Source organism: Lycium ferocissimum, unplaced genomic scaffold (genome assembly GCF_029784015.1).
Source record: "Lycium ferocissimum isolate CSIRO_LF1 unplaced genomic scaffold, AGI_CSIRO_Lferr_CH_V1 ctg1020, whole genome shotgun sequence".
NCBI classification, from domain to species: Eukaryota; Viridiplantae; Streptophyta; class Magnoliopsida; order Solanales; family Solanaceae; genus Lycium; species Lycium ferocissimum.
Window position 1 is genome coordinate 162,968 of NW_026713197.1, and position 26,556 is coordinate 189,523.

Sequence of the window (26,556 nt, forward strand, 5' to 3'; positions counted from 1 at the left end):
AACTTACCAAAAAACCGCGTATAAAAATGAACATTCACAATATAACGCATATATAAAACCATTTAATTATTTCCATTTTTGATATTTTGGAATAACAATGTAAATAGAAAATAGAGGAGGAAAAACAAAAAGACGAGAGTCTTGTGCAATTTCTTTCTTCGTGTCTCTTGCTTTATACTTATCCTTCTCCATTTAAAGGCCTCCTTCCTCTTTCACCCGAGAAAACGACATAAATAGTCCCTTATATTTGAATATAGGTTCAAAATAGTTTTCTTTAAGTATGCACTTGACAGTTTTAATCCTTTAAGTTGGTCACAAGTTAAGATAAATGGTCCCTTATATTTGAGGATAGTTTCACAATAGTCTGTCAGGTATGCACTTAACAGTTTTGATCCTTTAAGTTTGTCAAAAGTTAACACTTTTAGTGTTTGATAAAATATTTATCAAACTTTATCTGTTAGATTCGATAAGTATGTTGGAGATTAAAAATATTAATTTTTGACTAACTTAAAGTACCAAAACTATTAAGTGCATACTTAACATACTATTTTGATCCTGCCCTCAAACATAAATCTCCCTTCGTCTCAATTTATACGATACTCTTTTCTTTTTAGTGTGTCTAAAAATAAATACTATCTTTTCTTGTTTTCCTAAAAAAAAAAAAAAAAAAGAAAACATCACTTATCCTAAACATTTAAGACCTCCTTCCTCTTTCAACCCCACCTTCCCCCAAGTGTTTTCTTCCTTCTTCATTCATCTTCTTTACATTTCTCAATAATCAAAACCCTAATTTCACTTTCCATCCACTGGATCTAACCCTTTTTCTTCCTGGGGGGTAAAACCGTAATAACCCCTCAATGCACTCAAACACAACCACAAGATCACTTCAATTGTAAATGGAACCAGTTGAGTGAAGTGAAGTCAGTGTCAATTCTGTAATTTAACTACTCTTTCAATGGCAAATATGAGTGGCGACGGTGCCACGTGTAAGTCGGAAGCTAAAGATTACTTTCCAGTAGGGTTAAGAGTCCTTGTGGTTGATGACGACGTCGTTTGTCTAAGAATTATTGAGCAAATGCTTCGCAAATGCAACTATTCTGGTGTGTTAATTTCCTCAACCACTCAAATTTCAATTTTTTTATTTAAATTTTTTGTTTAACCATGAATTTATGGCTTTTACTTCACTTAGGGATCGTTTGGTAGGGTGTATAAGAATAGTATTGAATAGGGTGTATTAATAATGCTCGGAATGGGATTAGTAATGCAGGCATTAGTTATGCTGAGATTATGAGCCCGTTTGGATTGGCTTATAAGGAATGTCTTAAAATAATAAAAAAATTAGTAATGCAGGCATTAGTTATGCTGAGATTATATCTTATCCAATGTTTGGCGTGGTGTATGAAAAATTTAAAAATAACATGCATGCATAATTTATAAAACAAAATTATTTGTCTACAAAAATACCCTCCACATTTTTTAACTTTGAGGTACTTCAAGGGCAATTTTGTTTTTAACCATGCTTATACATGTATTAATTAATAGTCTTAATAACCATGCTTTGCTATGTATTAGTTATACATAGGTTGAAAAAATGTACCAAACAAAGGATTAGTAATACATTGTATATCCTCAACTCTTAACTCTGGATCTAACCCTTTTCCTTCCAGGGCAGTGGCGGAGCTAGGATTTTAAATAAGGGGGTTCAAAAATATAAAGAAGTAGGCAAACGAAGAAGTCAAGGGGGTTCAACATCTACTATATATACATAAAAAAGAAAAATTTACCTTGTGTATACAGTGTAAATTTTCGCCCAAGGGGGGTCAGATGAACCCCCTTGGCCCTTACTGGCTCCGCCCCCGTTCCCGGGGGTAAAACTGTAAAAACCTCTCAATGCACTCAAACACTACTACCATAGGATCACTTCACCTGTAAATGACACCAGTTCAGTTCAGTGAAGCCAGTGTCAATTTGTAATTTAACTACTCTTTTGATGGCAAGTAGTATGAGTGGTGAAGGTGCCACGTGTAAGTCGGAAGCTACTGATTACTTTCCAGTAGGGTTAAGAGTCCTTGTTGTTGATGACAACGTCGTTTGCTTAAGAATTATTGAGCAAATGCTTCGTAAATGCAAGTATTCTGGTTTGTTTCCTTAACCATTTCATTTCAATTGTGTTTTTTTTTTTTTTTTTTTTTTTTGGAAAACTTCGCTCTATGTCTATTTTTGAAAATATTTACGCCACGTAGCCCATAATTTGAGTTTGTTACCCGGTTTAGCTCATATTTGTGTATAAACACCTTTTATACACTTTATACTAGTTTGATACATTATGTATAATGCTTTCCCCCAGGTATAATGTTGTATAATATTGTATATTGGGCTACGTGGCGTAATAATTTTCAAAAGCTGTATATTTTTGAAATTTTCCCAGTAATTTTGGTAGTTTGTATCAGGAGCAAATAAGGAATCTTACGTAAATGTACCCTTCAGCCATCTAGTTTACCAAACATGGATGAATTATACACAACCGATACACTTCGGTTGTATATGTTGTTAATAGGTATGTATATTATATGTATCGGTATGTATAATATATGTATATTTAGTAGTATAAACTATACACTACCTATACACTGTGTGCATACTTTGTAAACTAGATGGCCGAGTGGTATTTGACTGTAATTTTCCCAGAAAATAATACCCTAATAATTAATGCAATATTTGGTTGGTTGCAGAAGAAAAAGATAATCTCGGCATAAACATTGTATCATTTGTTTGGCGGTGTTAAACTTAATACCTGCATAGTTTATGAGGAAATTTATGTATTATTAGCGGGATAGAATGTGGAACAAGAGTACATGTGTTAGTAATACATGAATAAGAGTTTCTAAGACAAATAGGCAGTCCTTGCATAACATTCCATGTATTATTGTTCACCTCATAATAATATGATACAATCTCAAATTGGAGTCACTGAAATGTAACAAAAAATACAGTAGAGATGGAATTACAAGAACGAGTCTAAAAGTTAAACTAAACTAGGGTTACTTGATTTCTCAAAACATGATTACAATTGATTTCTCAAAGCATGATTACAATGGAATGGGAAGACCTTATTTATAGACCTAGCTAGCTGTATTAGAGAAGCTAAAACGGACCGCTAACTAAGCCATAAGTAATTTATCTTAAATGATTTAAACTACTTGGTGCTAAATGGCTATTCACGTGAGTAGTCATGTGCTAGAAATTCATATCATATCCTATCCCTCCCAGTCAAACAACTGCTGTCCTCTAGGGTGATAATTCCTCTAGGGTGATAATGTAGAAAATGAGGAACCTAGCTCCATCCGGATAAAATGGAAGTTGTGAAAACAGAAAAGCCGTTGAATATAAGAATGTCCTTGAATTTGGAATCACTCTGGATCCCCTTTTTCTCATCAAAAATGAATTCTCGTTCTTGAATCACTCTTCATCTTCTTCCCAGTGCGGGAACTGGGGAGTATGACAGCTTTCTCAATGTCATCAATAGTTTATTTGCAAAAGCAGATCCCAAGGGCCGTGTACTCAAAAATGGAAAAAGTACGTCTTACACCTTTGAACACCTCCAAGTAGTCTATGATGCCAATCAATTTTAAATGAAAAGAAAGTGGAACAAGCTCCAGTGAATACTTGGAGGCTGCGAGAAGCATCACATCCAAAGCAGAGGTCATTTTTGACTTATCCTAAAGATCACATGAATAATTAATGCTCCAAGAACTTTCTGTCTTGAATGATTAGCATATACACCTGCAGTTGGAATTATAGTTAAGATAGGAGTGTGCTCACTAGTGTACAGGAAATGAGGTGGAGCAGAATAGTAAAACACACACAACTTGTACCAACCGTAATGCTTCTGTAGTTCACTTGAGCAAAAGAATTAGATACGCCATGATAATTTTATCCAACAAAGAATAGAGAAATTGTAAATTTCGTACACTTTCTTTTTCCTCATCAGCATATGAAATCTCACATTATATGAACGAGCATTGGAATACTTCCCTGATCTTTTGTCCTTGTTCTGATTGGTAAGTATGTAAACCCAAGCTAAAACAACCTATATACCACCTTCTTCAAGGATGTGGTCAGAACCTGTTCCAAAGCTTACCTTGCCATAGATTGACAATTTTCTAGCATCCCTTGGATTACCAACGAATTTCCAACTAGCTGGCACCTCACACGATCTAGAGAACCACTGGTGGGCGTCGGTCGGGCTAGATCCTTAGGACCAGACTGGAAATATGGAATAGCATCATGAGCATTAGCAGCAATATTTGATACAAAATCGGAGGGAGTGAAAAAAAAAATGACTTCCAAGAATCATGTTTATATCACAGGGATCGAATAGCACTCCATCTGCGCCTTCAGATCAGAATTTCAGATCAAAATTTCAGTTTTCAACTTGTCCGAAACAGGTCCAAACCCCTCGGTCTCAACCCAAACCGTACCTACAAGTCACAAATCACTATGTCAACATATTTACATGCTCAAGACACGAATCAAAACACCAATAGTCAAAACGAGGTATCAGGTTGATACACTGTGCTGGTTGAGGGTTATATCATCTTAATGTTTGTTTACATATCTATTGGTTATGAAAATCAAATCTAATTTTGCACCTTTTGTCTAATAAATTAACTATTTTGAATTGCTTGCAGTTACTACTTGTACCCAAGCTTCAGTGGCATTAAACCTATTACGTGAAAGGATGGGGACTTTTGATATTGTACTGAGTGATGTTCATATGCCTGATATGGATGGTTTTAAACTTCTTGAGCTTGTTGGGTTGGAAATGGACCTTCCAGTAATAAGTAAGTGATGCTTCTCCTGCTGTGGCAACATGATGCCTCATCTGTATCCTAAATACTTTGTTGTTCTACAGTGATGTCAGTTGATGGAAGAACCAACCTCGTCATGAGAGGAGTTCAACATGGGGCTTGTGATTATTTGATTAAGCCTATACGTGACGAGGAGCTAAAGAATATCTGGCAGCACGTTGTTAGGAAAAGATATAACTCCAGTAAAGAGCATGAATGTTCTGGTAGTTTGGATGATAATGATCGGCATAAGCGAGGAATTGATGATGCTGAATGTGCTTCTTCTGTAATTGAAGGCGCAGATGGAGTGCTAAAACCACAGAAAAAGAAAAGAGATGCCAAAGAAGAAGATGACACTGAAATGGAAAATGATGACTCAAGTACTACAAAAAAGCCACGCGTAGTTTGGTCAGTGGAGCTTCATCAGCAATTTGTTAGTGCAGTCAACCAACTTGGCATTGATAGTATGAACTTCGGTCATTTGACTTTTTCAGTTAGTTCAGTTTTTATTTTTCTTATTTATATATTAATTTGCTCTCTTTTCCTCCTTTGCAGAGGCTGTACCTAAGAGAATCCTTGAACTGATGAATGTCCCTGGTTTGACAAGAGAAAATGTGGCAAGCCATCTGCAGGTTCGAATTTTTATGCATGTTTAAGGTTGTCAATGTACCCTTTTTTTCTACCTAATGCAATTGTTCTGGTTGCCTTTTCAGGAAAATCAGGTAAAGATGCTCTTCCTATTTCACCAAGACGAATCTACATCATGTAGTTTTTGTGTTTATCACTCATAAATCTAAATATTAAGTACCGTGTCCTGATGTAGTGTTTGTTTTGGTCACCCATAAACCTTGCTTGTGCCGTAGTCCTTTCAAGTCCTTATGGGCATGTCATGGTGCTATGTGATCCATCAATAATCTGTGTTAGGATGCATGCTGTTTTTGGCTTTCTGGTCATCAAATTCTAGCTTCAACAGTAGAATGTTTTAAACTCTTTCTGTTGACTGATATGCAGAAATTTAGGCTATACTTGAAGAGGTTAAGTGGAGTAGTTCAGCAACAGGGTGGCCTCCCCAGTACCTTCTGTGGGCCAATAGAACAGAATCCAAAACTTGGTTCACTAGGGAAATTTGACATTCAAGCTCTGGCAGCCTCTGGCCAAATTCCTCCTGAAACTTTGACAGCTCTTCATGCCGAGCTTTTAGGTCGATCGACAAGTAACTCGGTTTTACCAGCAGTAGAGCAACAGAATCTCCTACAAGCTTCCCTGCAGCAAGCAAAGTGCATGCCTGTTGACCAAGTTGTGGCCTATGGTCAGCCTCTGATGAAATGCCCTCCCAGCATTTCTACTTCTAAACATCTTTCTCAACCTATCATGTCTGCTGAGGATGTTCATTCAGGATTTGGATCTTGGCGAGCAAAAAATATATGTATGGTCCCTAGCAGCAATCCCGCTGGGCTAGCTGCTCCGAACAGCAACATGTTAATGGCAATGATGCAACAACAGCAACAATGGCAAAAGCAGCAGCAGCTGGAACAGCAACGTAGGCAATGTGGTCCTCCTGAGGCCAACCATTCAATTAATGTGCGACCTTCTTGCGTTGTATTGCCCTCTCAGTCGCCAGGTAATTTCCAAGTGAGAGATAGCCCTGCTTCCATCAGCCGTGCCGGCAGTCTGAGTAAATCTTCGGTAATTGATTACGGAGTTCTCTCGCCACAATCAAATATTTCATCAGGTGTGGTGCAAGTGTTAGATAGGGAACTCAAACCAGAATGTGTCTTAAACAGGCTTTCCTGTGCAGGTTCTCTCTCTCCGTCATGCTCGATAAATGCTGACAATAGTGTTGGTCTGCAGCTTCATAACTCGAGTCCAGCATTTGGTGCTTCTAAACAACTTCCAGGCCCTATTCCAGACCATTTGGGCTCGCCAGTTCCATATAATAGTAACTCAAGCCAGGTTCTTGATCAGGGACGTATGAGAAATCCTGGAGTTGGTAAAGGTACCTCCATTCCCAGTCGTTTTGCAGTAGACGAGTCTGATTCGCAAATGTTCAATTTGAATACTGCAAAAATCTATCGTGAGGACACTAAAGTTAAGCAGGAGCCCAACATAAATATCATGGAAAATGCTAAAGTTGGTGCAGCAATTTTTCAAAAATTTCAACCGGGTGATCTTATGAGTGTCTTCAGTGACTAGGTAAAGCGACAACTTTTACCACCTTTATGTACAGTTTGTCTCTTAACATCGAAGAGGAATGATTATCACGTAAAAGGCGTTATAGTAGTTTCTTTTGATAAGTAGGAGATCAAAAAATCATATTGACTTGTCAGTCTATACTATGATTGTATAGACTAAAGGGTAACACTTGCTTTTGTGGGTTAACAGTTTCTCACTTTTTTAAGTACTCCATTTGCCCTATAAAGTACCTTTTAATGTCACTATTACTAGTTGGGGTCACTTCTCTATTATAACAAAATTTTCAAGAATTGAAAAAAGTATTTCCATGATTAAATATGTGATTCAGAGTAATATTTATCCAGTTATTAAACATGTATTTTTTTAAAACTTAAAAGAATTAAGCAATCTAAGTTAGATTGTTACTTGTCCCCCCCTCCCACACCCCCAAAACCTAAAAATAAAATAAAAAATGAGAGATTCTTCTTTGCTCGTACTTCAGAGTTCAGACTGTGGGGGTATCAATATTGTCAGACCATTTTGTTGTCCAAATATCAACTAATCATCTGTAACTGGCTCTCGGTCCTTCGAGTTGAATATACAATTGTTGACAGGATACTTATGGATTATTATGTATGGGTCACCCTCCCCATTAACCAATTGGTCATCTTATTTTTTACTCTCATCTGTTCCCTTCAAGCCTCCATCCCCTCACCCAAGAGAAAAAAAAAATGAGCTACTTGAAGGCGATTTGAGAAATAAGTAGTTATCCCGTGGTTTGCTACATATTTACCTTGCCATTATCCCATTTTCTCAGATTTATGGCAGGTGCGCATTGATCCCACCAGACATATTACGCAATGTTGCCAATCTATGATAATGTTCTTGGTCATATGGATGACATTGGCGCCTCTTTTGAAATGTCTTACTGTATTAGCTTTCTTGGTGATGGGTGTATATGCATGTCATCCACTAATGGATGTTAGAAGTTGACATTTTACTGTTAGGAGCTTTAATCCCCTTTTTTGGTCTCAATTCCTCTGGAATAAGATCTTTTAGTATTCTTATGGTGATTATTATTATGTACTTGGGTTTTGGATCTTGTGTCCACACTTGCTTCTTTTCTAATGTTGGCAAATAGCTAATTTTCGTTTCATGTTCTGCAGGATTACTGTTTGTCCAGGAAGGTCTCAAGTTCTCCATGGATCATAACATTTAGTTCTGCCGGTAAATGTCTGCAAGATCCCACTTTGAAGTCTTATATTTATCTTAGGGTTTTACCTATAGTGCCGAGATCCATTAATCGCAATGCCCTTGATTGCAGAAATGTAGGTAAAGGCTTTTGCCTGTGTATTTAACAGTCTAATATTAGGAAATGAAATGCAGTATAATACTTTCTTTGTAAGTATATGGAGAAGTTGCATGTATTCTTCTGCAACGTTTTCGCCTTTCCACTACTTATTAGAAATAAATCTGTGTTAAGAAATTTCAACAGACTTCTAAATATCCCCTTGATGATACTATCCCATTATCATTGTGCAGCTATTCAATGTTTAGTCATGTATAGTGTTTTGGTAGTCGAGCTGTTGCAGTTGATAAAAACGTCCATTGTTGAAATTGAGTATATGTTTTCCGTTACTAGCTTGCTGTTAATTTAATTTCATTATGAGCTTGCTGGTGAAACATGGAAATCAATTATACCAGCAGTTTATCTGTAGAGAGCTCAATATTATGATGAGGGGTTTCAATTTGCTGCAATGTGAAAGATTGAATTGCAATCATGTAAACGTCTACTATCATTTGGTTTCTCACCCGGTGTAGTGCTCGCATTGCAGCCCAATAAGATTTGGATATGCATCGAGAAGTTCCACATTAGGGGGCTAAAGCACTTCCTAACAAAGACAATTTTATATAGGGTTTGAACTCGAGGCCTCTTGTTAAGAATGAAGTACTTACTATTCCACCATAACCCTTAGTGGCGAGCAGGAATACCTATTATTTCCAATTAATATGGCTCGAAGTTGTGGATAACTTGGTTTTGGGTTGAAATATTCAAGATTGAAATTGTATCACTTTTGGTCATCAACGATTGAAAGGACAATATTGACGAAGGTTTTGCATGAGAATATTTTGGAGATTCAAACTTCAAAAGACTAGCTTAAGGGTGAGTTAAAAGCTAGTTCAAAATTTAGGGTGTGTTTGGTGTGGAGGAAAATAGTTTTTACAAAATCTTTTTCAATTCATGTTTGCTTGATCAAAATAGTTTGGAAAATAATAATTTTAGGGAAATTAGTTCTTTATTAATCATGAAAATGAATTCCCTAGTGGGAGTAAGCAAATTCCGTAAGTGATTTTCAAATTCATTGCCTCCTCACCCCTAAACATTTCCAAATCCCACCCTCATCATCAGTTGACCAACCCTCCGCTTGATCTTCCACCCTCACTCTCATAGAATTTTCCTAGATTACATATAAATACTTGTGAGATTTTGTTTTCTCTACTTAAATACCAAGTACAAGAAATAAACAGTCACTTATTTTCAAAAAAATAATTTCCTGCGTACCAAACACACCCTTAAATAAGACATAAAATAGTAAAGAGTAGTCAACCCCATAAGCAAATTAGAACATGGCATTGAAGTTGGAAATTAAAGAAGCAAAGTGCATGTAGGGGAAATGGGACGGCTACCGAGTATCCAAGTTACTACTTCATTTTCCTCCCCCTCACACTTCCTAATTCCCCGTGAATCTAATTAAATACTAATATATACTGTTAGTGCACACAATTTTTTCATTACCGAATCATCTTTACCTATATATTATAGTAGGTAACATTCTTAGTTTTAAGATTCCAAATTGTATATTTTAAAGAGGCCTACTTGTAGATATCATTGAATGATTTGATAGTGTGAAAAAAAATTATTTGCACTAACATGCATAAAACTAAAACTCATTACCCTCTATGGTGATTTACTCAGTTCAACTGAACTAGTTTTTCACATAAAATTTAATGTTATATATAATAAATTTTCATAATTTTAAAAGTAGAATAAATTTAATTGTAAAACTGTGACAATTGAAACTCATAAAATTTAATATTGAATTCACCCATGTCCTCACCCCATCAGAGAGTCATGGCGTTCTGTCTGTAAGCAAATTATGCGAAGAAAAAAAAATTGAACGAACCTTGAGGCGTGTCAAAAGTACTATCGTAAGAATATTCTGCGCACACAAGAAAGTAATTAATTAGACGTATCTCCCAGAATCCTACAAGCTTTTTCAATTATAAATTTGAAGTTTTTCACAATGCATGAGGAACGTTCCCTTGTGAGATACTCATTTACTTTTTCCAACACTTTCATTGTGGTTTTCTTCCATTCAAAGTCTCATATTCTCTCTGTCCCATTTAATGTACCCTCAAAACTTACCTATATAAGCAACTACTCCCATTTCCACTTCTCAACATCATCTTCATTCCTGTCTTCTTTTAACTATATAACATTTTTTGTTAACTTAGGAAATTAACAATGTTGGACTGGGGTCCTGTGTTGGTGTCAGTGATACTGTTTGTCCTCTTGTCACCAGGACTGTTATTTCAACTGCCAGGGCATAAGCATTGTGTGGAATTTGGAAATTTTCATACAAGTGGAGCTGCCATTATGATTCATGCTTTGCTCTATTTTGCTCTTGTTTGTGTCTTCTTTCTCGCCGTTAAAGTTCATCTCTACCTTGGTTAGAACTTAATATTTTTTTTCTTCTCTTGGACTTGGCATTTGAATGTATTTCATTTTGTTTGGATGGTTGTACCTATTGTATTTTATGGTATTGTTACTATAAGTACAATGGTTATTTTGAGTGTTATCTATATTTTATTGTATTATATTGTTATAATTGTTGTTATGTAACAACGGGAAATGTCATTTTATGTAATGATCGATTTGGTGTGCATGGCGTAATTACCTTGTTGTTGTTGTTTTTTTTTTTTTTTTTTCTATCTTGCACTAACTTTTTTTAATGATCATATTTTACCTTATTATTTTTATGATGACTCTACCCTGTGCACTATATTTTCTTTTTAATATTTTTTTTTTTTTTTAAAAAGATCTCTCTAATATTTGCAAACTAAATACAATACAATACGATATATTAGACGATAGCTAAAAATTATCCTAACAAATCGATTTGTATTTTACCTTATTTTTATTTTTCATGTATTTATTGAGGACAAGAATAGTGTCTACAAGATTTCAAGTATAAGGATTACAATAATTATAATTTTCAAAAAAGATTATATAACATGATCATGACCAAGAGAGAGCTTTTGTAATCTAGTCCAAACTTTAAAACACCTTGTATGAATTAGCAAAACTTATTTCATTTAATAATGAATCTCAAAGAACTATGCAACCCAAGTTCAACTCTAAGAAGCCTGATGTATCTAAGGTGAGAGAAAACATGATGTCAATCACTAGAATACACATCAATAATTGATAAGGAAGATCGGGCTAGAGGTAATTACTTTTTGCTCATCTAGTAAAAGACATAATACAATATTGGTTCCGATCGAGTGATATATTAGACGATAACTAAAAATTATCCTAACAAATTCTCAGCGATTTGTATTGTATCTCGGGTACTACGTGATAAATTACTCGTATTTTCACATAACACCACTCCTTCCTGTTTTTCATTCGTATTTATTGGAGGACAAGAATAGTGTGGCTACAAGATTTCAAGTGTAAGGATTACAATAATTATAATCTAATGAAATCGGAACTACACAAAAAAGATTATATAACATGATCATGACCAAGAGAGAGCTTTTGTAATCTAGTCCAAACTTTAAAGCACCTTGTATGAATTGGCAAACTTATTTCATTTAATAATGAATCTCAAAGAACTATGCAACCCAAGTTCAACTCTCTAAGAAGCCTGATGTATCTAAGGTGAGAGATGTAAGAAGTGCCATGATGTCAATCACTAGATTACACATCAATAATTGATAAGGAAGATCAGGCTAAAGGTAACTACTTTTTGCTCATCTGGTAAAAGTAATAAGTAAAAAAAAAAGCTATTGGTTCCTTTACTTCCTTACCTCGAGTGAGTTGAAAAAAAATGCTATAAGAACGGTTTTCTTTTCTCATGCGACCTCCCATGCCAAGGAGGCTTGAAGGGATCCATCCTAATACTTTAAAAGAAAGGTGGTGTTATAGGAAGTTCTTATTGTTGGAATTGAGCAAAACATGGAGATCAGTGTTGGGCAGCCTTAAACGCTCATAAAGTAGTGTGATATTGTCCTCTTTTATGCCTTCGAACCCGTAATCTTACGTATTCGCCCTCCTTTCCAACCGAAGCCCGACTCTTACAAGTTTTACAAGTTTCCTCAAAATGCCTCACACCTTTTCCTCAAAAATGCCTCACACCTTTAAAAACATCTCTGGAGTTATATGCAACTTCTTTTTATCGACTTTCGATGTGGGATTTTGTACAACGGCGATACAAAACATGAGATGGAGCATTGGAACTTATGAACTGATAAAAACTTCCCCTTTTTGGCTCTTGTAGAACAAATACCATGCACAACATCAGGAACCACAAGGTCATAGCACACTTGGATACACCAAGTAAATTAAGATTATGCTAATACAGATGATCTCTGGGATTCCGCCTGTCGAGCTGGGAGATAAGATATATACAATCCTAACAAAAACGCGTTATCCGTGATTATAATCACAGATTATATGAGTGTCCTCCGCCATTGGAGCCTAGAAGGGGAAGGTTGTCACAATTGAAACGGCTATCGGTATATCATGGAATATTATGTGCTAAAATATACTTATAACAATGAAAACAGCAAAATGCTCATTAACAGAAAACGCGATTCAAAATTAATGCCTCAACATGTACCCTAACATGGCAGACAAAAAACTAATGAGAAAGATCAGAGGTCTACATTGTCAAAGATGAGAACAAGAAAAAGCTACGTTACAAGAAACAGAAATGTGAAGGTCCTAGCCTTGAACAGCCTTGGCCAAGCCAAAAGCAGCAGCAGATGCAACTGCTCCAATTAGTGCTGTCTGGAAAGCGCTCCTAAATGGCCTGCTTCCAGTAAAGTGGCCTTTGGCGTAGCCGAAGATTAGTAAGGCCAGTATAGTTGCCAAAACAGAGGCGATGAGAGCCTTTCTTGCGATAGGAATGAGCATGTATGGAATTAGAGGGACTAATCCTCCCAAGATGTAAGCAATGGCGATGGTAAATGCACTCTGAAGCGCTCTCCTTGGATCTGGCTTCTCTAAACCAAGTTCAAATCTGTCATTCAACAAAAAACTTCGTATTAAAGTTGGTCCGGCCATGAGAACTAAAATCGCAGTATTTGCAGTCAGTGGCAGAGCCACATTGAAGCAAGGGGGTTCATATGATACCCCTTGCTCAAAAAATTAATTATAATACAAATATATTACAAGCCAAAAATAATAAATGCATGATAAATACAAGTGTTGAATCCCCTTGACTTGAAACACAAGCTTGATATAGTCTATTTTTATAAAGGTTGAATCCTCTTAATGAAATTTCTGGCTCCGTCACTGATTGTAGCGGACTTTATGTGATTAGAAGAAGCCAGATCAATAAGCAATTCAAATAGAAGGTCAAAGCAATATCATCATATTCACCATTATGACAGATGAAATTTTTATCCAACTCCGTCAAGAAATATAGAAAACTGAAAAGGAAAAAAAGAAAAAAGAAAAAAGAAGAGATATTGGCAATGGCAATGTTCTTGCAATGACTTAAGGAGGGTTCTAATGAATAGAACTTGAAGCTTTAGATGCCTTTATTAGTTAAGGATTTCGAAAAGGAACCATTTAACACAAGTAACTTCATCAAACAGTGATTCAAAGATCTGTTTGGATAGAAATCTACAGCAACTTGCATCGAGAACATTTAATTCTACCATCTCAAGTAATTTCAATCCAAACACTGTCACTATTGTTTAATTTGTTCTGGATTAGTCTAGGCCTAAAGCTTCTATGGGGCCATGATTGATCAGATAAACAAGAAAGTTAAAACTTATCCATCCTACTAACTGAATAAAGTTGAAGAATGGGTCCGAAAAGGAGTGATCGGTCAGCTAAATACCAAATAAAATGGTGGGACCATCATAAAAGAAAAGCTAGAAACTATTCAAAGTGTTTGCTCCACTTTGAGTGGCCTGCCATTAAGTAGATTGCGATAAGGTTCCCAAATCATGATTTTCTTCTGTGGTCCAAATCGGACTCAAATGCTCTTTTCTTTCCCCTCAAGTCTCAGATGGAACTCATATGCTTCCATATCCCTCTCCTACTCTAACACAACAAAAACTAAAATCTCCAAACATGTCACGTACAGCTCTGTTCGTGCGTGTTGAAACTTTCAAATATGTAAGTCCCAGATGAGTCTCTTGACTGCTGACATTGTAAACTATCAATTTGGTTTCCTGACCATTACCACATACCAGAAGAACCTTAAAACTACAATTTTAACTTTCTTGAAGAGAATTAACAATTTTATGAGATTTTAGCATACATTTCTTAATCTTTGTAACTCTCAGCCCATTAGTTGACTTGAAAAAACTAGATATTGCATAAAGAAAGCAAGCATAGATGTATAGTAATAGAAAATCTTGACTTAGTTGCATTCTCCATCCAATAGTAAGCAGAAAAAGAGAGATTACGATAGACTCACTTCATCATAAAGTTGAGCCATGCCTGTGGGTTCTTCCTCAAAGCATTCACCACCGGTGCATATTCATGGGGCTGAATCCCATATTCTGACAAAATTTCTGCAATCTCCGCTGCTTCTGCAATTTATACCAATATACCACAAGCTGTGTCAAACAAAGTAACCTTCCCAAGTAATTTGCAAGTTAACACATTTTTTAACAATAAGAAAAAAATACTAGCCATATGTACTTCCCCTCATATACCTAGTTACTGAAATTCAATCCATATGTCTTATATGTATGATGTATCCACGTTCTTCCTTATCTCCCACACCATCCCCGAAAAAATCTAGCCAGTGTATATTGTGAGAGGGACAGAGAAGTGAATGCTAATGGGTAACAAGTAAATGTGCATAACAAAGCCATGCCATCCTGAATGTATGAAAAGGGATCCTTCTTTTCAATGGACTGTAAACAATAATGAAAATAACAACAAACAAACAAACAAACAAACAAACAAGCAAAAATTGACAGAGTATAAAACATTAAATGGTCATCTCAAACTTTTTATATAGAGTTAGGTGACACTTTATATGAAAAAGAGTTTCTTTCAGATTCCCAACAACCTTTAAATGCCAGGGAAAAGAAATTCCTTCAACTAAACTTATGTGATAACAATGTCAATCAGTGCCGGACGCACATTGCTTCAAGTAGTGACATCCGACATCGATTCACCAAAAAAAATTATTAAATATATAGTCATATATTTTTTGAAATTATATGTATACGATACCAGTTGAAAAATAATGCAAAGAAAACATCAGTTCGGAATGGAATTAGTAAAGCCTTGTAAAAACACCACAATCTCAAATCCACAACTCTGTACTAGCTCAGTTATGATATAGGTTGACATGGGTTGCATAAAATCAGATGTATGCCACAGTGTGACATTAGAATTTATACCTGTATCAGGTACAGCGATGATTTCTTCTTCTTCCCTCTTAAGCTCTCTCATATAGTGATCAGCCTCACTCTTGGCAGCCAAATAACTGCAAAATCCATGTAAAGGGAATGAATCAATGATTAGTATAAAGTTTTAGCAGTCCAAGTACTTGTACATCAATTAAGCAGCAAAAACTCGATATCAAACCAGCAGATAAACTATCTAAAATGCTAACTCCAATATATGTCATGAAAAGAAAAAACACATCTATTATTACTCCTTAAGATTCATTATAATTCAAGATTTAGACTAGTCATTAACCTATCACAACCCCCACATTTTATGAACTTTGAACCGTTTATGCAAAAGTCAAATATAGTTGAGTTCACAAAGGTTGAATTTCAAGTCATAGGTGAATGGACCCCTACAACCCAATATTTTTGACATGGAACATAAATACACATATGTGACAAAAAGAATACATTTTTCACACACACATATACATTTCGTGTACTAGAAAAATCACTAACATTTCAATAAATATTAAATTCTAAACAAGTAGTAAAAATACAATGAGTTCACTAATAAAGTCTTGGGGGAGCCACCGTTATAGTTATGATTCCAGATTCCACAAAACCTGTAGCTTTGGCTCAAATCCTGATTTGTATTAAAAAATTAATTTAATATGTATAAATACTATATCTAAAACTCAATAAGCAAAAAGAATCATAATCCAGAACTGATAAACTAAAAGTTCTAGATTTGCGTCGAATAAAAAATCATAGTATCAAGTTTATAAATTTTGAGTTCGACTAAAAAATATAAATAAATAACAACAACAACAACATATCCCATGTAATTTCACAAGCGGTCTGAAGAGGGTGGGTATATGCAGACCTTACCCTACCTTTATAGAGTAGAGGTTGTTTCTGATATACCCTCAGCTTAAGAAAATAGCATAACCAACATAAAAGAAACAACAGTAGTAATAGAATCGAAATCGTAACTAGCATATTAGTACTAATTAATATACTATTGAGTTAAAATTCTGAATTCGCCACCGTATATAGTTCTTGTAAATATATTTTTTTTAAAAGGAGAAAGAAATGAAAGAATATATACCCTCCAAGTCCCATGGAAATAGCACCAGCAGCAACTTCAGCAATACCAGCAGTTAAAATAATAGAAGATGACGCATTTGCCCCTGACAACCCCGCCGCCAATGCAAACGGAACCGTTAATCCATCGGAAACTCCTATGATTATGTCCCTAACAATCTCACCAGCAGTGAAATGTTTTTCCTTGTGTTGATCCAATAAACATTTCTCAGATTCATGAGCCATGTTAGATTATTTTACTACTATGTAGTACTAATGTGAATACGGGCAAAAACAAGAACCTTTTTTTTACGTTGTGTGTGTGTGTTTGTGTGTGTGTGTGTGTGTGTTTTGTGTTGTGATTGTTGTTATATAGGGGAAAAGAAGTGGAAGTGGAGGTGGAAGATGATGTTTGTGTTTGGTTTTTTATGGAAAGCAGGTAAGGTTTAATTGGCAACGTAATCGAACTGAGATTCCTGGGAAAAAGACGTATGTATATAATTCCACCGTTAATATTTACTTTTAAAACTTGATATATTACCAAAAATAATAAAGAGATTAAAAAGGATGAATTATTTTCCACCGTTTCATGTAATATTTCCATCTAAAAGATATTGTATTTTCAGTCTGTTCGTCCAATTCATGAGATACTCTTCGCTTTTCAATAGTCAATTTGAAGATATTGTAATTTCAGTCCGTTCATTCAATTTATGTGATATTCTTCGCTTTTCGATAGTCAATATGACTAAATTTTAAAGCTAAATTAAATTAGATTAACTAAATATTTTAACATTTTGATTTATATATTTGGAAGCTATATTAAAAGTACTATAACTTATAGTTTTTCTCATATCAATTCAGTAAAAAAAAATACATTTTAAAATATTGGTCAAAATTCATACAGTCTGAATCTCAGGAAGCGAAAATTATCACATAAATTGGGACAAAATTTATGATTGTAAATAATGGAAGAGTTTTCAGATTTCAGAAATGAATAATTTTTTTTCAATTTGGTTCCAGTAAAGTAGGCAATAATTTTTTTTTTGGTTTCTCAATTAATGTTCGATACTCGTATTAGGGTCTCGATTAATTTGAATTTGCGTCATATGGGCTAGTTTAAGGAGAAAGCCTTCCTTATTTCAGGGTTCAACTCCGATCGAGATCTCTGATTAATAGCCTGTTTGGCTAACCTTCTATAATGAGCTTATTTTAAAAAGTGTTTTTTTAAAAAAAGGCTTTTGGCAAAAAACAGTTTGTGTTTGGCCAATTAATTTTAAAAGTAGTTTTGAGCAGCAATTAGTGTTGGGCCAAGCTTTTACAAAGTGTTTCTAAGTGTATCTTTCTCAAAAGTACTTTTGGGCAAAAGCTATTTTTTTTAGCTTCTGAAAAATTGGTTCTGCTACTCTTCAAAAACACTTATTTTCTTCCAAAAGCTTGGCTAAAGACCTCACTTATTTTCAAATAAGCACTTATTAAAAAAATAAATCTTTTTGAAAATGAACGTACCAAACGGTATAAAGAGTGGAGGGACATGACGAAGATAGTGAAATATTGATAATAATAACGATTGAGTTTATGGATATAATAAGGAAAACTCTTATTTATATCCAATCTTCATATCAAGTTACATTAGTATATTAGTTGGCATAAACATCCTATATAAGTAAGCTTTACTTTACGGAATTTATTAATTAATTTGATTCCAAAAATTTCGTGATCCTTTGAATTTCTTTTGTCGAACGGAAAAAATATTTTTCTTTTGGATTTTCCCTTTCCTAGAAAACTATGATTCTGATTACGTGTGTGGTGCCAATATTTATTATCTAAAACTAGTATTTCCTTTCAGTTTTGATTACTAGTACTATTATTGTATTAAGTACATTCATAGCTTGTGATCCAAAATTGATAATGCTACAAGAGGTTAATAATATCTCTGAGTAAGAAAGTAACCTCAAAGGAGGAAATATGAACTGCCAATAAGCAAACCAAAACAAAAAAGGAAAAGGAAGATTTAAAAAGATATGAACCAATTTAATAATTAATACTAATAAAGTTCTTTTAGAAAACTAGAATTCTATTTCTTCAAATGGTTTTCAGGTTTGAGATTAAAATCATTGGAAGAACGAGAAATAATAATATTACTTGGTACTTTTTTAATATTGGTGTTTAAATTGGATACTCTAATATCTGGGGGGTCATTTGCTTGGTGTTATCGAGATAGCATCATAGCATAATGAAGAAATTACTCAGTGGATATATCTTTATTAGTAGATGTCCCGTTCATTGGACGAAGATGAAATATGCAAGGTCTAATATAAACTATGTGATTGCTTTATATTACATAAATTAAAATTAACTTTTATTTTCAATTGTAACCTTGATTTTTCAATTTTTTTTAGAGAAAAGCTTTGGAGACTGACATTTTTGTTATTTAGGTATTTCATCTCCGGCTAGTAATTTCGAAATAAAAAAAATCAACAAAATATGAAAAATATTTTCATCTTTTATCCTAGAATTTTTATTTCTTATCCCACATATATGATAAGAATATTAATCTCGGCACAAATTTGAGATTATATTTATCCCGTACTTTTAATTATAAATATTATCGGATATCGATATATATTTTATTCTAAAATCTTAATACTATTTATCCATATGGAATGTAAGATAATAACTCCAAATTATAATTTTTGAATAATTCTGTTAGCCAACCAAACGAATTGTTACCTAATTTTCGTTCTGATACTTTTTCCAACCACAACAAACTCTTTTTTTTCCTCTCCCTACCCAACCCCAAAGATTGGGGCAAGTCAAGATTTGTCCTTATATCATCACGCGCAACATTATTGACAAAAAGTGAGATAAAAAGTTGTTCATATTCAAAAGAAGAAGGATACTCTTACTACTTACAAAATGACAACAGAAAAATAAATAAATGAAGAAAGGTACACAGCCACTGACCTTCCACCCATCGGATCCCATACCTTTTATTAGCTATCATTTTCTTTATTTTGCAAACTTTGGAGTAACCTCCACAAAAGTTAGTATGCTTTTGAATTACCAAAAACAAAAAACAAAAAACTTTTGGATTCCTTTTAACTTTTTCAAGAATGAAGTTAAACTAAACTATAGTATAATTTAACTTGAACAAGAGTTAACTTCATACCCTCATAATTCACAAAGGACTACATCTCTGCTGGGTATATTGCCTATGAAGCAAAACCCCTTAATCACAAACGGACCAAGGATAGTTTTCTCCAAATTGAGAAAAAGTTTACACACGCCCGATAGTAAATGACAAAATTGAGATGAGAACGTGAATTTATTAACTAAAGTGAAATATACCTGTCTATATAAAAATACAATCATATACGTTTTCATTTCATTTTATATAGTCAATCTTCCCCTTTTTGTTTATTTATGAAGAAAAACACATTTTGTATTTGAACTTTTTAAAATCTTAAACTATTCATTCCACCCTTTATAACGTGGTGGAGCTAAAGAGAGTCAAGGTAGTCAATTGAAATCATTTGTTGAAAATTTTTACTGTGCCGAAGATGAAAAATAAAATTTTAGGTATATATAAACTTTGAATTTCCTTAAGAAAAAATTCTAATGCAGTGATAGAGGTTTTAAAAACTGTTCGAGGTTACAAGTCTAGATGTGATATTCTAGTACTCCGTATTTCTTTTTGAATACCTGAATATCCTTACATAAACTTTGAATTCTGCCACTACTTAATGACACGCTCTTATAACGTACAAATATAATGACGTGTTTAAATTAAAGACCTAATACTCATACTTGTGCTACGTATAAAAATTAATCTTTATTTTTCTAAACTTCTTATCTAATTAAACACCACTAAAGAGTAGTCAGATACACTAAAATTTCGCTATGTGCGTAATTCAGGTATTAATTAAATGCCACTATGTCATATAAAATGGAACTAAATAAGATATTCAGTAAGTACATGGACAAAGCACATAGGACGACAGCAGCAGCAGATAAAGATAAGATGGGAAATACAAAGTCCAAAGAAAAAAGACACACGTCCACCACACGCCCATTGTAAGACAACAGTCATCCACCCTCCTATCAGTTATCACTCACCAAGATCTAGGCACATGACCAAAAAGCTGCTGCAGATGCAAATGGATCTCACTTTTTAAAAGTCTTACTTACTCCATTCAAGTCTTTGGGAGAGAAAATAAGGAGATACTGCCATCAACGAATTACATAGTTCCAGTTTGATAATGAGAAAAAACATGGGAACATTCAATTTGAATACCTATGATCTTTTTAAATAGAGATTAAAATTTGTGAGGATCCTGATATTTAACAAAACTTGTTTGAAGTCGAATTATTGTATGAGGCCACCTGGCATAGAGTGTGTAGATCATTTTCTTACACACACTCGCAAATGGCAACTAATTCACCAAGAAACAAATCCACACAATGCATCTAGACACTCGCAAATGCCTATTAGCTTTGCTATTTGTCTTCTCTTCTTTGGGGTGTACTCAACCAAGTTGACCTGGTCCCACAACCTATGGCGAGGCTATAAGCAAATTATGACTAATCCTACTTTTATGCAACACTTAGATATATATATATTAAAATAATTACAAAATGAATTTCTAATTCACTTTAAAATTTTGTTCCTTTGAGTCTTACCTCCAACCTCTTAACCTTTTTTTTTGGGGGTTGTTGTGGAGTAATCGGTGCTTTGATTATTTGAATTAGGTCCAAAATTAATTTTTCAGTCAAACCAAGAACCTAACAGACGATTGATGACTAATGACTGCCGCATATTGACAACGACATAACCCCTTAATTGCATGTCAAAATGTTGGTTTACCCCATAATATATGGACAAAGATATTTTGGAGATCAAGGCATCATCATCATCGACAATAAATTGAAGACACTGCCAAGAATGCAAAGTCCAAAAGACAGTTCACATGAAGTACAAAAAGACACACGCCAATATATAAGGCAAATTAACCCACCCACTGTCCCACTTCCTCTTTATCACACGCATCTTTTCCTCAGTAAATAACCAAATGACTAGCACTGGATACATATGAAAAGCTGCAGCAGATGCACATGGGCCATAGCTCACTGTTTTAGTATTGTCACTGCATTTTGGAGAAAAACATTTTGACTCTGGCCAAATATCTCGACACAGTGTGGATCATAAATTTCCTTATAATTTATACGTATTGGATAGGCGTGTTTTTAAATTCCAAATCAAACATCATATTAATTTTATGCATGAATAACTTATTTTATTATCGGTTAATAAATGTGATATTATTTATGCAAGATTTAATATGTGAACAATCGCTTATACGATTATTTTACCAAAACCACCCCTTAGTAAAAAATCATGTGATCGAAGACGTCTTTAATAACACATATACACTTCAAAATAGAATTTTTCAACGTAAATTCTGAAGAATCGGGTGTTAAAACCGGTATCAAATTTCGAGTGAAAAATCAAAAGGAAAAACAAATGTTTACTCGTCCTTGTATTTCATTTTACACAAAGTTATTTGATTGAACCAAAAAGTTATTGACATATAAACAAAAATATACAATGTACCAAAGTTGCTTTTAGAATATTTTAATTTATGGTAAAGTGAGAATTTTAAAAGTAAGAAATTTTAAACTATAAAAAGTATGTTAATGTTTTTAAACCGATCAAAAAATTCTCGATAACTTTATACGAATGTAAAGAGAAAATATTTGGATATAACTCAATCCTAAAAGCTAGTTCAAAATTAAGAATTGTTGGAGCATATTAATGAGACCACGTATCCCTCAAAGCGTCCATGTAGAACTCTTCGCAGAATTGCTATATTTTTACTCTTGCAAAATATTGCATAATTCTTGTTTAAAATCACGGAAAAGATATGAAAAATCAAATCTTGTCAAACATAATGGAACCAATATCATTGTAAAAGAGTAGCTAAATTGGATAGAAAATAAAATCCAAAAATAGTTCATAAAGTTTAGGCTAACTCTGAAAGCTATCCCTATTCTATCAGGTGAAGTATCCTGGTGTGCATATTTCCCAAACTGGCGCACTTTTTTTTTTTAAAATTAAAAGAAAGTTACTACTTTTCAATTTACGTGAACCTATTTCCTTTTTAGTCCATGCCAAAATGAACGATCTCTTTTCTAATTTGGAAACAAATTCACTTTATGAAATGATTTACAACCACACAAATATTCAAGATTTATTTTGAACCACAAGTTTCAAAAGCCTTCACTCTTTCTTAAATGTCATGCCCAGTCAAATGAATTCACATAAATTGAAACGGAGGGAGTATTACATGAAAGAGATTGGAATAGAGGTGATGGAAATTGAACCTACAACTACGAACAACAACATACCTAGTGCAATCTCGCTTACCTTGTGTAATCCCGCAAGTGGAGTATGAGGAGGGTAGGATCTTACACAAACCTTATCTTTACCTTTGTGGGATAAGGAGGTTGTTTCGGAAAATTGAACCTACAACTATTATGTGAAAAACATTTACTAATATAACTAGATTATAACACTTCATTGTCAAAGTTGGCACACTTTTAAAAAAATAAGCACTAGAAATTGAGCCATTAAGACCTCTTCTTCTTTTTTTTTTTTCTTCCTTTTTTGGTTACTTATTTTTTCGTCAGCTAATTTACCTACTTACCTTCACATTCAATCCTAAAATTTGTCTCGTCAATGTTTTTAATTCTAATTGCATAACTTTTTCCTTTTGTAAACCTTTATTTAACTTATTAACATCTGTTTTTTTTTTTTTTTTTTTTTTGGCGCAGATTGTCCTTCATACGGACTGGTCATTAATTTTTGCCCTTTAAATTGCTAGTCTTTAATTTTGCCCATGCTTCTCATTTAGGGCCTGTTTGGAAAGTCACCCAAGTAATTATAATTGGGTGTAATTACACAATTTCTCTTGTTTGTTTGCCCTAGTAATTACTTAGTAAGGTGGAAATTGAGTATAATTGAGATGGTATAATTACACTCTTCAATTCTCAAGGAGAGTGACATCCTGTAATTGCAGGATTACTTTTTAGTTTCTTTCTTTTTTGTTTTATAGTTTCTTTCTTTTTTGTTTTACTTTAATTTCTTTTTTGAAAAAATTCTTTTTTTCTATTATTTTAACTTCTTTTATTACTTTTACTTTTTAATTATTTTTATTTTTGATTTCATGTAATTGCTCGTATTTTATTTTATTTTATTCATTTAGTATAACTGCGTTATTATTCTAATTTTTAAAACTACACCTCTCAGTATTAGAAAGAATGAGTTTACAAACTTCACATATAATGACTGGTGTTATTAAAGTAGAATTTTGTTGTGAATAAGGTTATATATAGACTTATATTTTTCCTTTCATTTAAATTATATTTTCTTAAGCTACGTTGGAACTTACTTATGTAATGTTGGAATTTGACATAAGAGTATTATGTTAAACCTTTTTTTTTTTTTTGGATTTTGAATTTAGATTATATTTTCGATTTTAATTTATTTGTTTTAGTATTATTAATTTGTTATTTCACATTGCATGCCGTTTATTTTCCACTTGCAGTTGATAGATTTTTTTTTTTTGGTCAAACATTTGAATAATGTTCTGGCATTATATTTTTTTTTTCTCAAACATCCAATCCATGATGTTCTCACAAAAAAGTCTGCTTTTTAATTTTTATAATTAATTAAAATTAAAATATTATTAATTTGAAAAATATATATCAATTATTTTTTACAATATTAGTTACAAATATATGATTATTAAATATATTTCAAGAAATAACGTGTTGTTAAATAAATAATTTAATATCATCTATAAAGGCACATATTTTTCAAAGATTAATTTTAAATTTTTACAAGAAATTTTATTTTTCAATTAAACTAACTGTGTAATTACACTTGTGCAACCACACAGTACGCTTGTAATTACACTGTAATTACATGATGACAAACAAACACATCGTTGTAATTACAATACTGTTTAAATACTAGGTTGTGTAGTTACACCAATTCCAATTACCAGGTGGCTTTCCAAACAGACCCTTAATAAAAATTTGTGGGCCAAAGACCCTTATTCGCTAGTCTATGAAATTAGAGATTCTACGAAATTAGAGATTCTGGGTTCGATGCCCAAAAGAGTCGGTAAAAAAAAATCGCAAGGCAAAGTTTCATAGAAACCATGCCTTGTTTGATATAATTCTATAAAAATTAAGTTATCCGGCATAAGTTGTGTAGTAACTAATTCGCTCGACATAAGTTTATAGAAACTGTCTTGTCTAGCATAAGTTCTGCCTTGTCTGAATCTTTGCCCTGAAACTTTGCCTTGCGAAATTAGGTCATAAATCCAAATCTTTTAATTTTATTTTTTTGATGTCAGAGATACTTTCGATCACTTTTTTGTTACTTAAAGTGGTGAATGGATAAAAATTAAAGACCAACTATGTGAAAGGCAAAAATTAACAACCACCCCAAGATGGGGCATCCGTGCGAATTGCCCTCTGTTTCTTTAACTTAAAGACAGTAAAACCGGTTTGGACCTGAAGCCTGATTATGACTCTACTCGGAGGTATCACAAGAAGCCCATTCACGGGTTGAAGTTAGTAATGTTTTGCACTGTATATCACTTTGGCCCAGTAACATGTTAAGAGTCCTTTTGGTAGGGAAGTATTAGAAAAAAATAATACAAATATTAGCTTTGGTACTAAGGCTCGTTTGTTACGAGGTATAAGGGATAAATAATTTCGAAATTAAATTTGAAATGAGTTTATCCCATGTTTGATTGAGATAAATCAAGGTATAACTGATCTCGGATTAGTTATCCTGAGATTGTAGTGTTATTGTATTCTCGTGGGAGGGTGGAATAACTAATCCCATGATTAATAATCCTGAAATAACTTGTTTCCAATCAAGCGCCTTATATTTCAATCTATGTATAACCAATTCAGTAATATTCTAATACATCGCAAACCATGATATTAGGCTACTAACAATACAAGAATTATTAATGCATGGATAAGCATGATTAAAGGGAAACTACCCTCAATACATCAAACCAAACAGTGGATAAAAACTAATCTCAGAATTACTAATACATCCTATTCAATGCTTTTCTTATACACTCCACCAAACGGCCCCTAGTACATAAATTATTGGAGTATTTAGCTTTTAGTATTGAGTATTGACGAAGACTAAATTTTAGTATTTATAAATATTCACTTGAGTCATGAGCATATAGGGATATTGAATTTAAAGTAAATTTTGTAATATTGGTATGGATCAATATGTCACGTGAAATACGCAGCGCTTGAATTCACTATCAACTTTTGACAAAAAAGAATTTTCCAGGTGAGGTTTGAATGGCCAAACAAATCCTCTTTTTTCACTTTCAGCTCAAATATTGTCCAAATATATACTCTTAATTAGTATTTAGCATATGAGTTTATTGGAGAGAAAGTAGAAGCTAGAGAAACAAACAAACAAATAAAACAACTGTCTCGTTAAGTTTTGGTACCATATTTTTTCTGGATTTGTTACGTGAGGACTGATTTATTTCTAACCAAAACTGAATTAACCCATTCCTTTTGTTTGATTATAATTCACTTTAAACAACATATTATTGACCTCACCCATACTATTGTTTTACATTTAAATGGTACGAACAAATACATAGACTTGGTCATGGTCATGGTCATGATCTGATAATGATTTCAAACCATCCAATTTTAGCGCACACTGTCCATTTGATATTCTAAC

At 33.5% G+C, this 26,556-nt stretch overlaps 3 protein-coding genes across 5 annotated transcripts; 2 read left to right on the forward strand and 1 right to left on the reverse strand.

The window, feature by feature from the left end:
- The first annotated feature begins 919 nt into the window (after positions 1-919).
- On the forward strand, positions 920-8,518 carry LOC132041441 (two-component response regulator ARR14). 3 transcript variants are annotated; one of them, XM_059432155.1, is made up of 7 exons: positions 1,975-2,138; positions 4,692-4,844; positions 4,916-5,314; positions 5,406-5,482; positions 5,564-5,572; positions 5,862-7,043; positions 8,189-8,518. In XM_059432155.1, exons 1-6 carry the CDS (start codon positions 1,991-1,993, stop codon positions 7,041-7,043), a joined length of 1,968 nt encoding a protein of 655 aa, XP_059288138.1. In that variant the 5' UTR covers positions 1,975-1,990; the 3' UTR covers positions 8,189-8,518. The 3 variants fall into 3 exon arrangements, with proteins under 3 accessions (XP_059288141.1, XP_059288138.1, XP_059288139.1); XM_059432158.1 differs by lacking the exons at positions 1,975-2,138; positions 5,564-5,572 and adding an exon at positions 920-1,100; XM_059432156.1 differs by lacking the exon at positions 5,564-5,572 and having other exon boundaries at positions 1,976-2,138.
- A 1,527-nt stretch (positions 8,519-10,045) lies between these two features.
- LOC132041438 (uncharacterized) lies at positions 10,046-10,978 on the forward strand. The gene has a single exon (XM_059432153.1). It carries the CDS (start codon positions 10,549-10,551, stop codon positions 10,756-10,758), a length of 210 nt encoding a protein of 69 aa, XP_059288136.1. The 5' UTR covers positions 10,046-10,548; the 3' UTR covers positions 10,759-10,978.
- Positions 10,979-12,886: 1,908 nt separating this feature from the next.
- On the reverse strand, positions 12,887-17,060 carry LOC132041430 (vacuolar iron transporter 1). The gene is made up of 4 exons (XM_059432145.1): positions 16,786-17,060; positions 15,684-15,769; positions 14,744-14,858; positions 12,887-13,330 (listed from the first exon to the last, which is right to left on the reverse strand). The coding sequence occupies exons 1-4, from the start codon at positions 17,004-17,006 to the stop codon at positions 13,033-13,035; spliced, it is 720 nt and encodes a 239-aa protein (XP_059288128.1). The 5' UTR covers positions 17,007-17,060; the 3' UTR covers positions 12,887-13,032.
- Between the last annotated feature and the right edge of the window lie 9,496 nt (positions 17,061-26,556).

Excerpts from the sequence above, each read along its gene's own strand:
- LOC132041430 (XM_059432145.1), bottom strand. The coding sequence starts at position 17,006 with ATGGCTCATGAATCTGAGAAATGTTTATTGGATCAACACAAGGAAAAA. Across the intron at positions 15,770-16,785 it reads ATTTCCATGGGACTTGGAGG|TTATTTGGCTGCCAAGAGTG; the intron begins GTATATATTCTT and ends TGGATTTTGCAG. Across the intron at positions 13,331-14,743 it reads TGGCTCAACTTTATGATGAA|ATTTGAACTTGGTTTAGAGA; the intron begins GTGAGTCTATCG and ends GTTGAATGACAG.
- LOC132041441 (XM_059432155.1), top strand. The coding sequence starts at position 1,991 with ATGGCAAGTAGTATGAGTGGTGAAGGTGCCACGTGTAAGTCGGAAGCT. Across the intron at positions 2,139-4,691 it reads TCGTAAATGCAAGTATTCTG|TTACTACTTGTACCCAAGCT; the intron begins GTTTGTTTCCTT and ends AATTGCTTGCAG. Across the intron at positions 5,315-5,405 it reads CAACCAACTTGGCATTGATA|AGGCTGTACCTAAGAGAATC; the intron begins GTATGAACTTCG and ends CCTCCTTTGCAG.
- LOC132041438 (XM_059432153.1), top strand. The coding sequence starts at position 10,549 with ATGTTGGACTGGGGTCCTGTGTTGGTGTCAGTGATACTGTTTGTCCTC.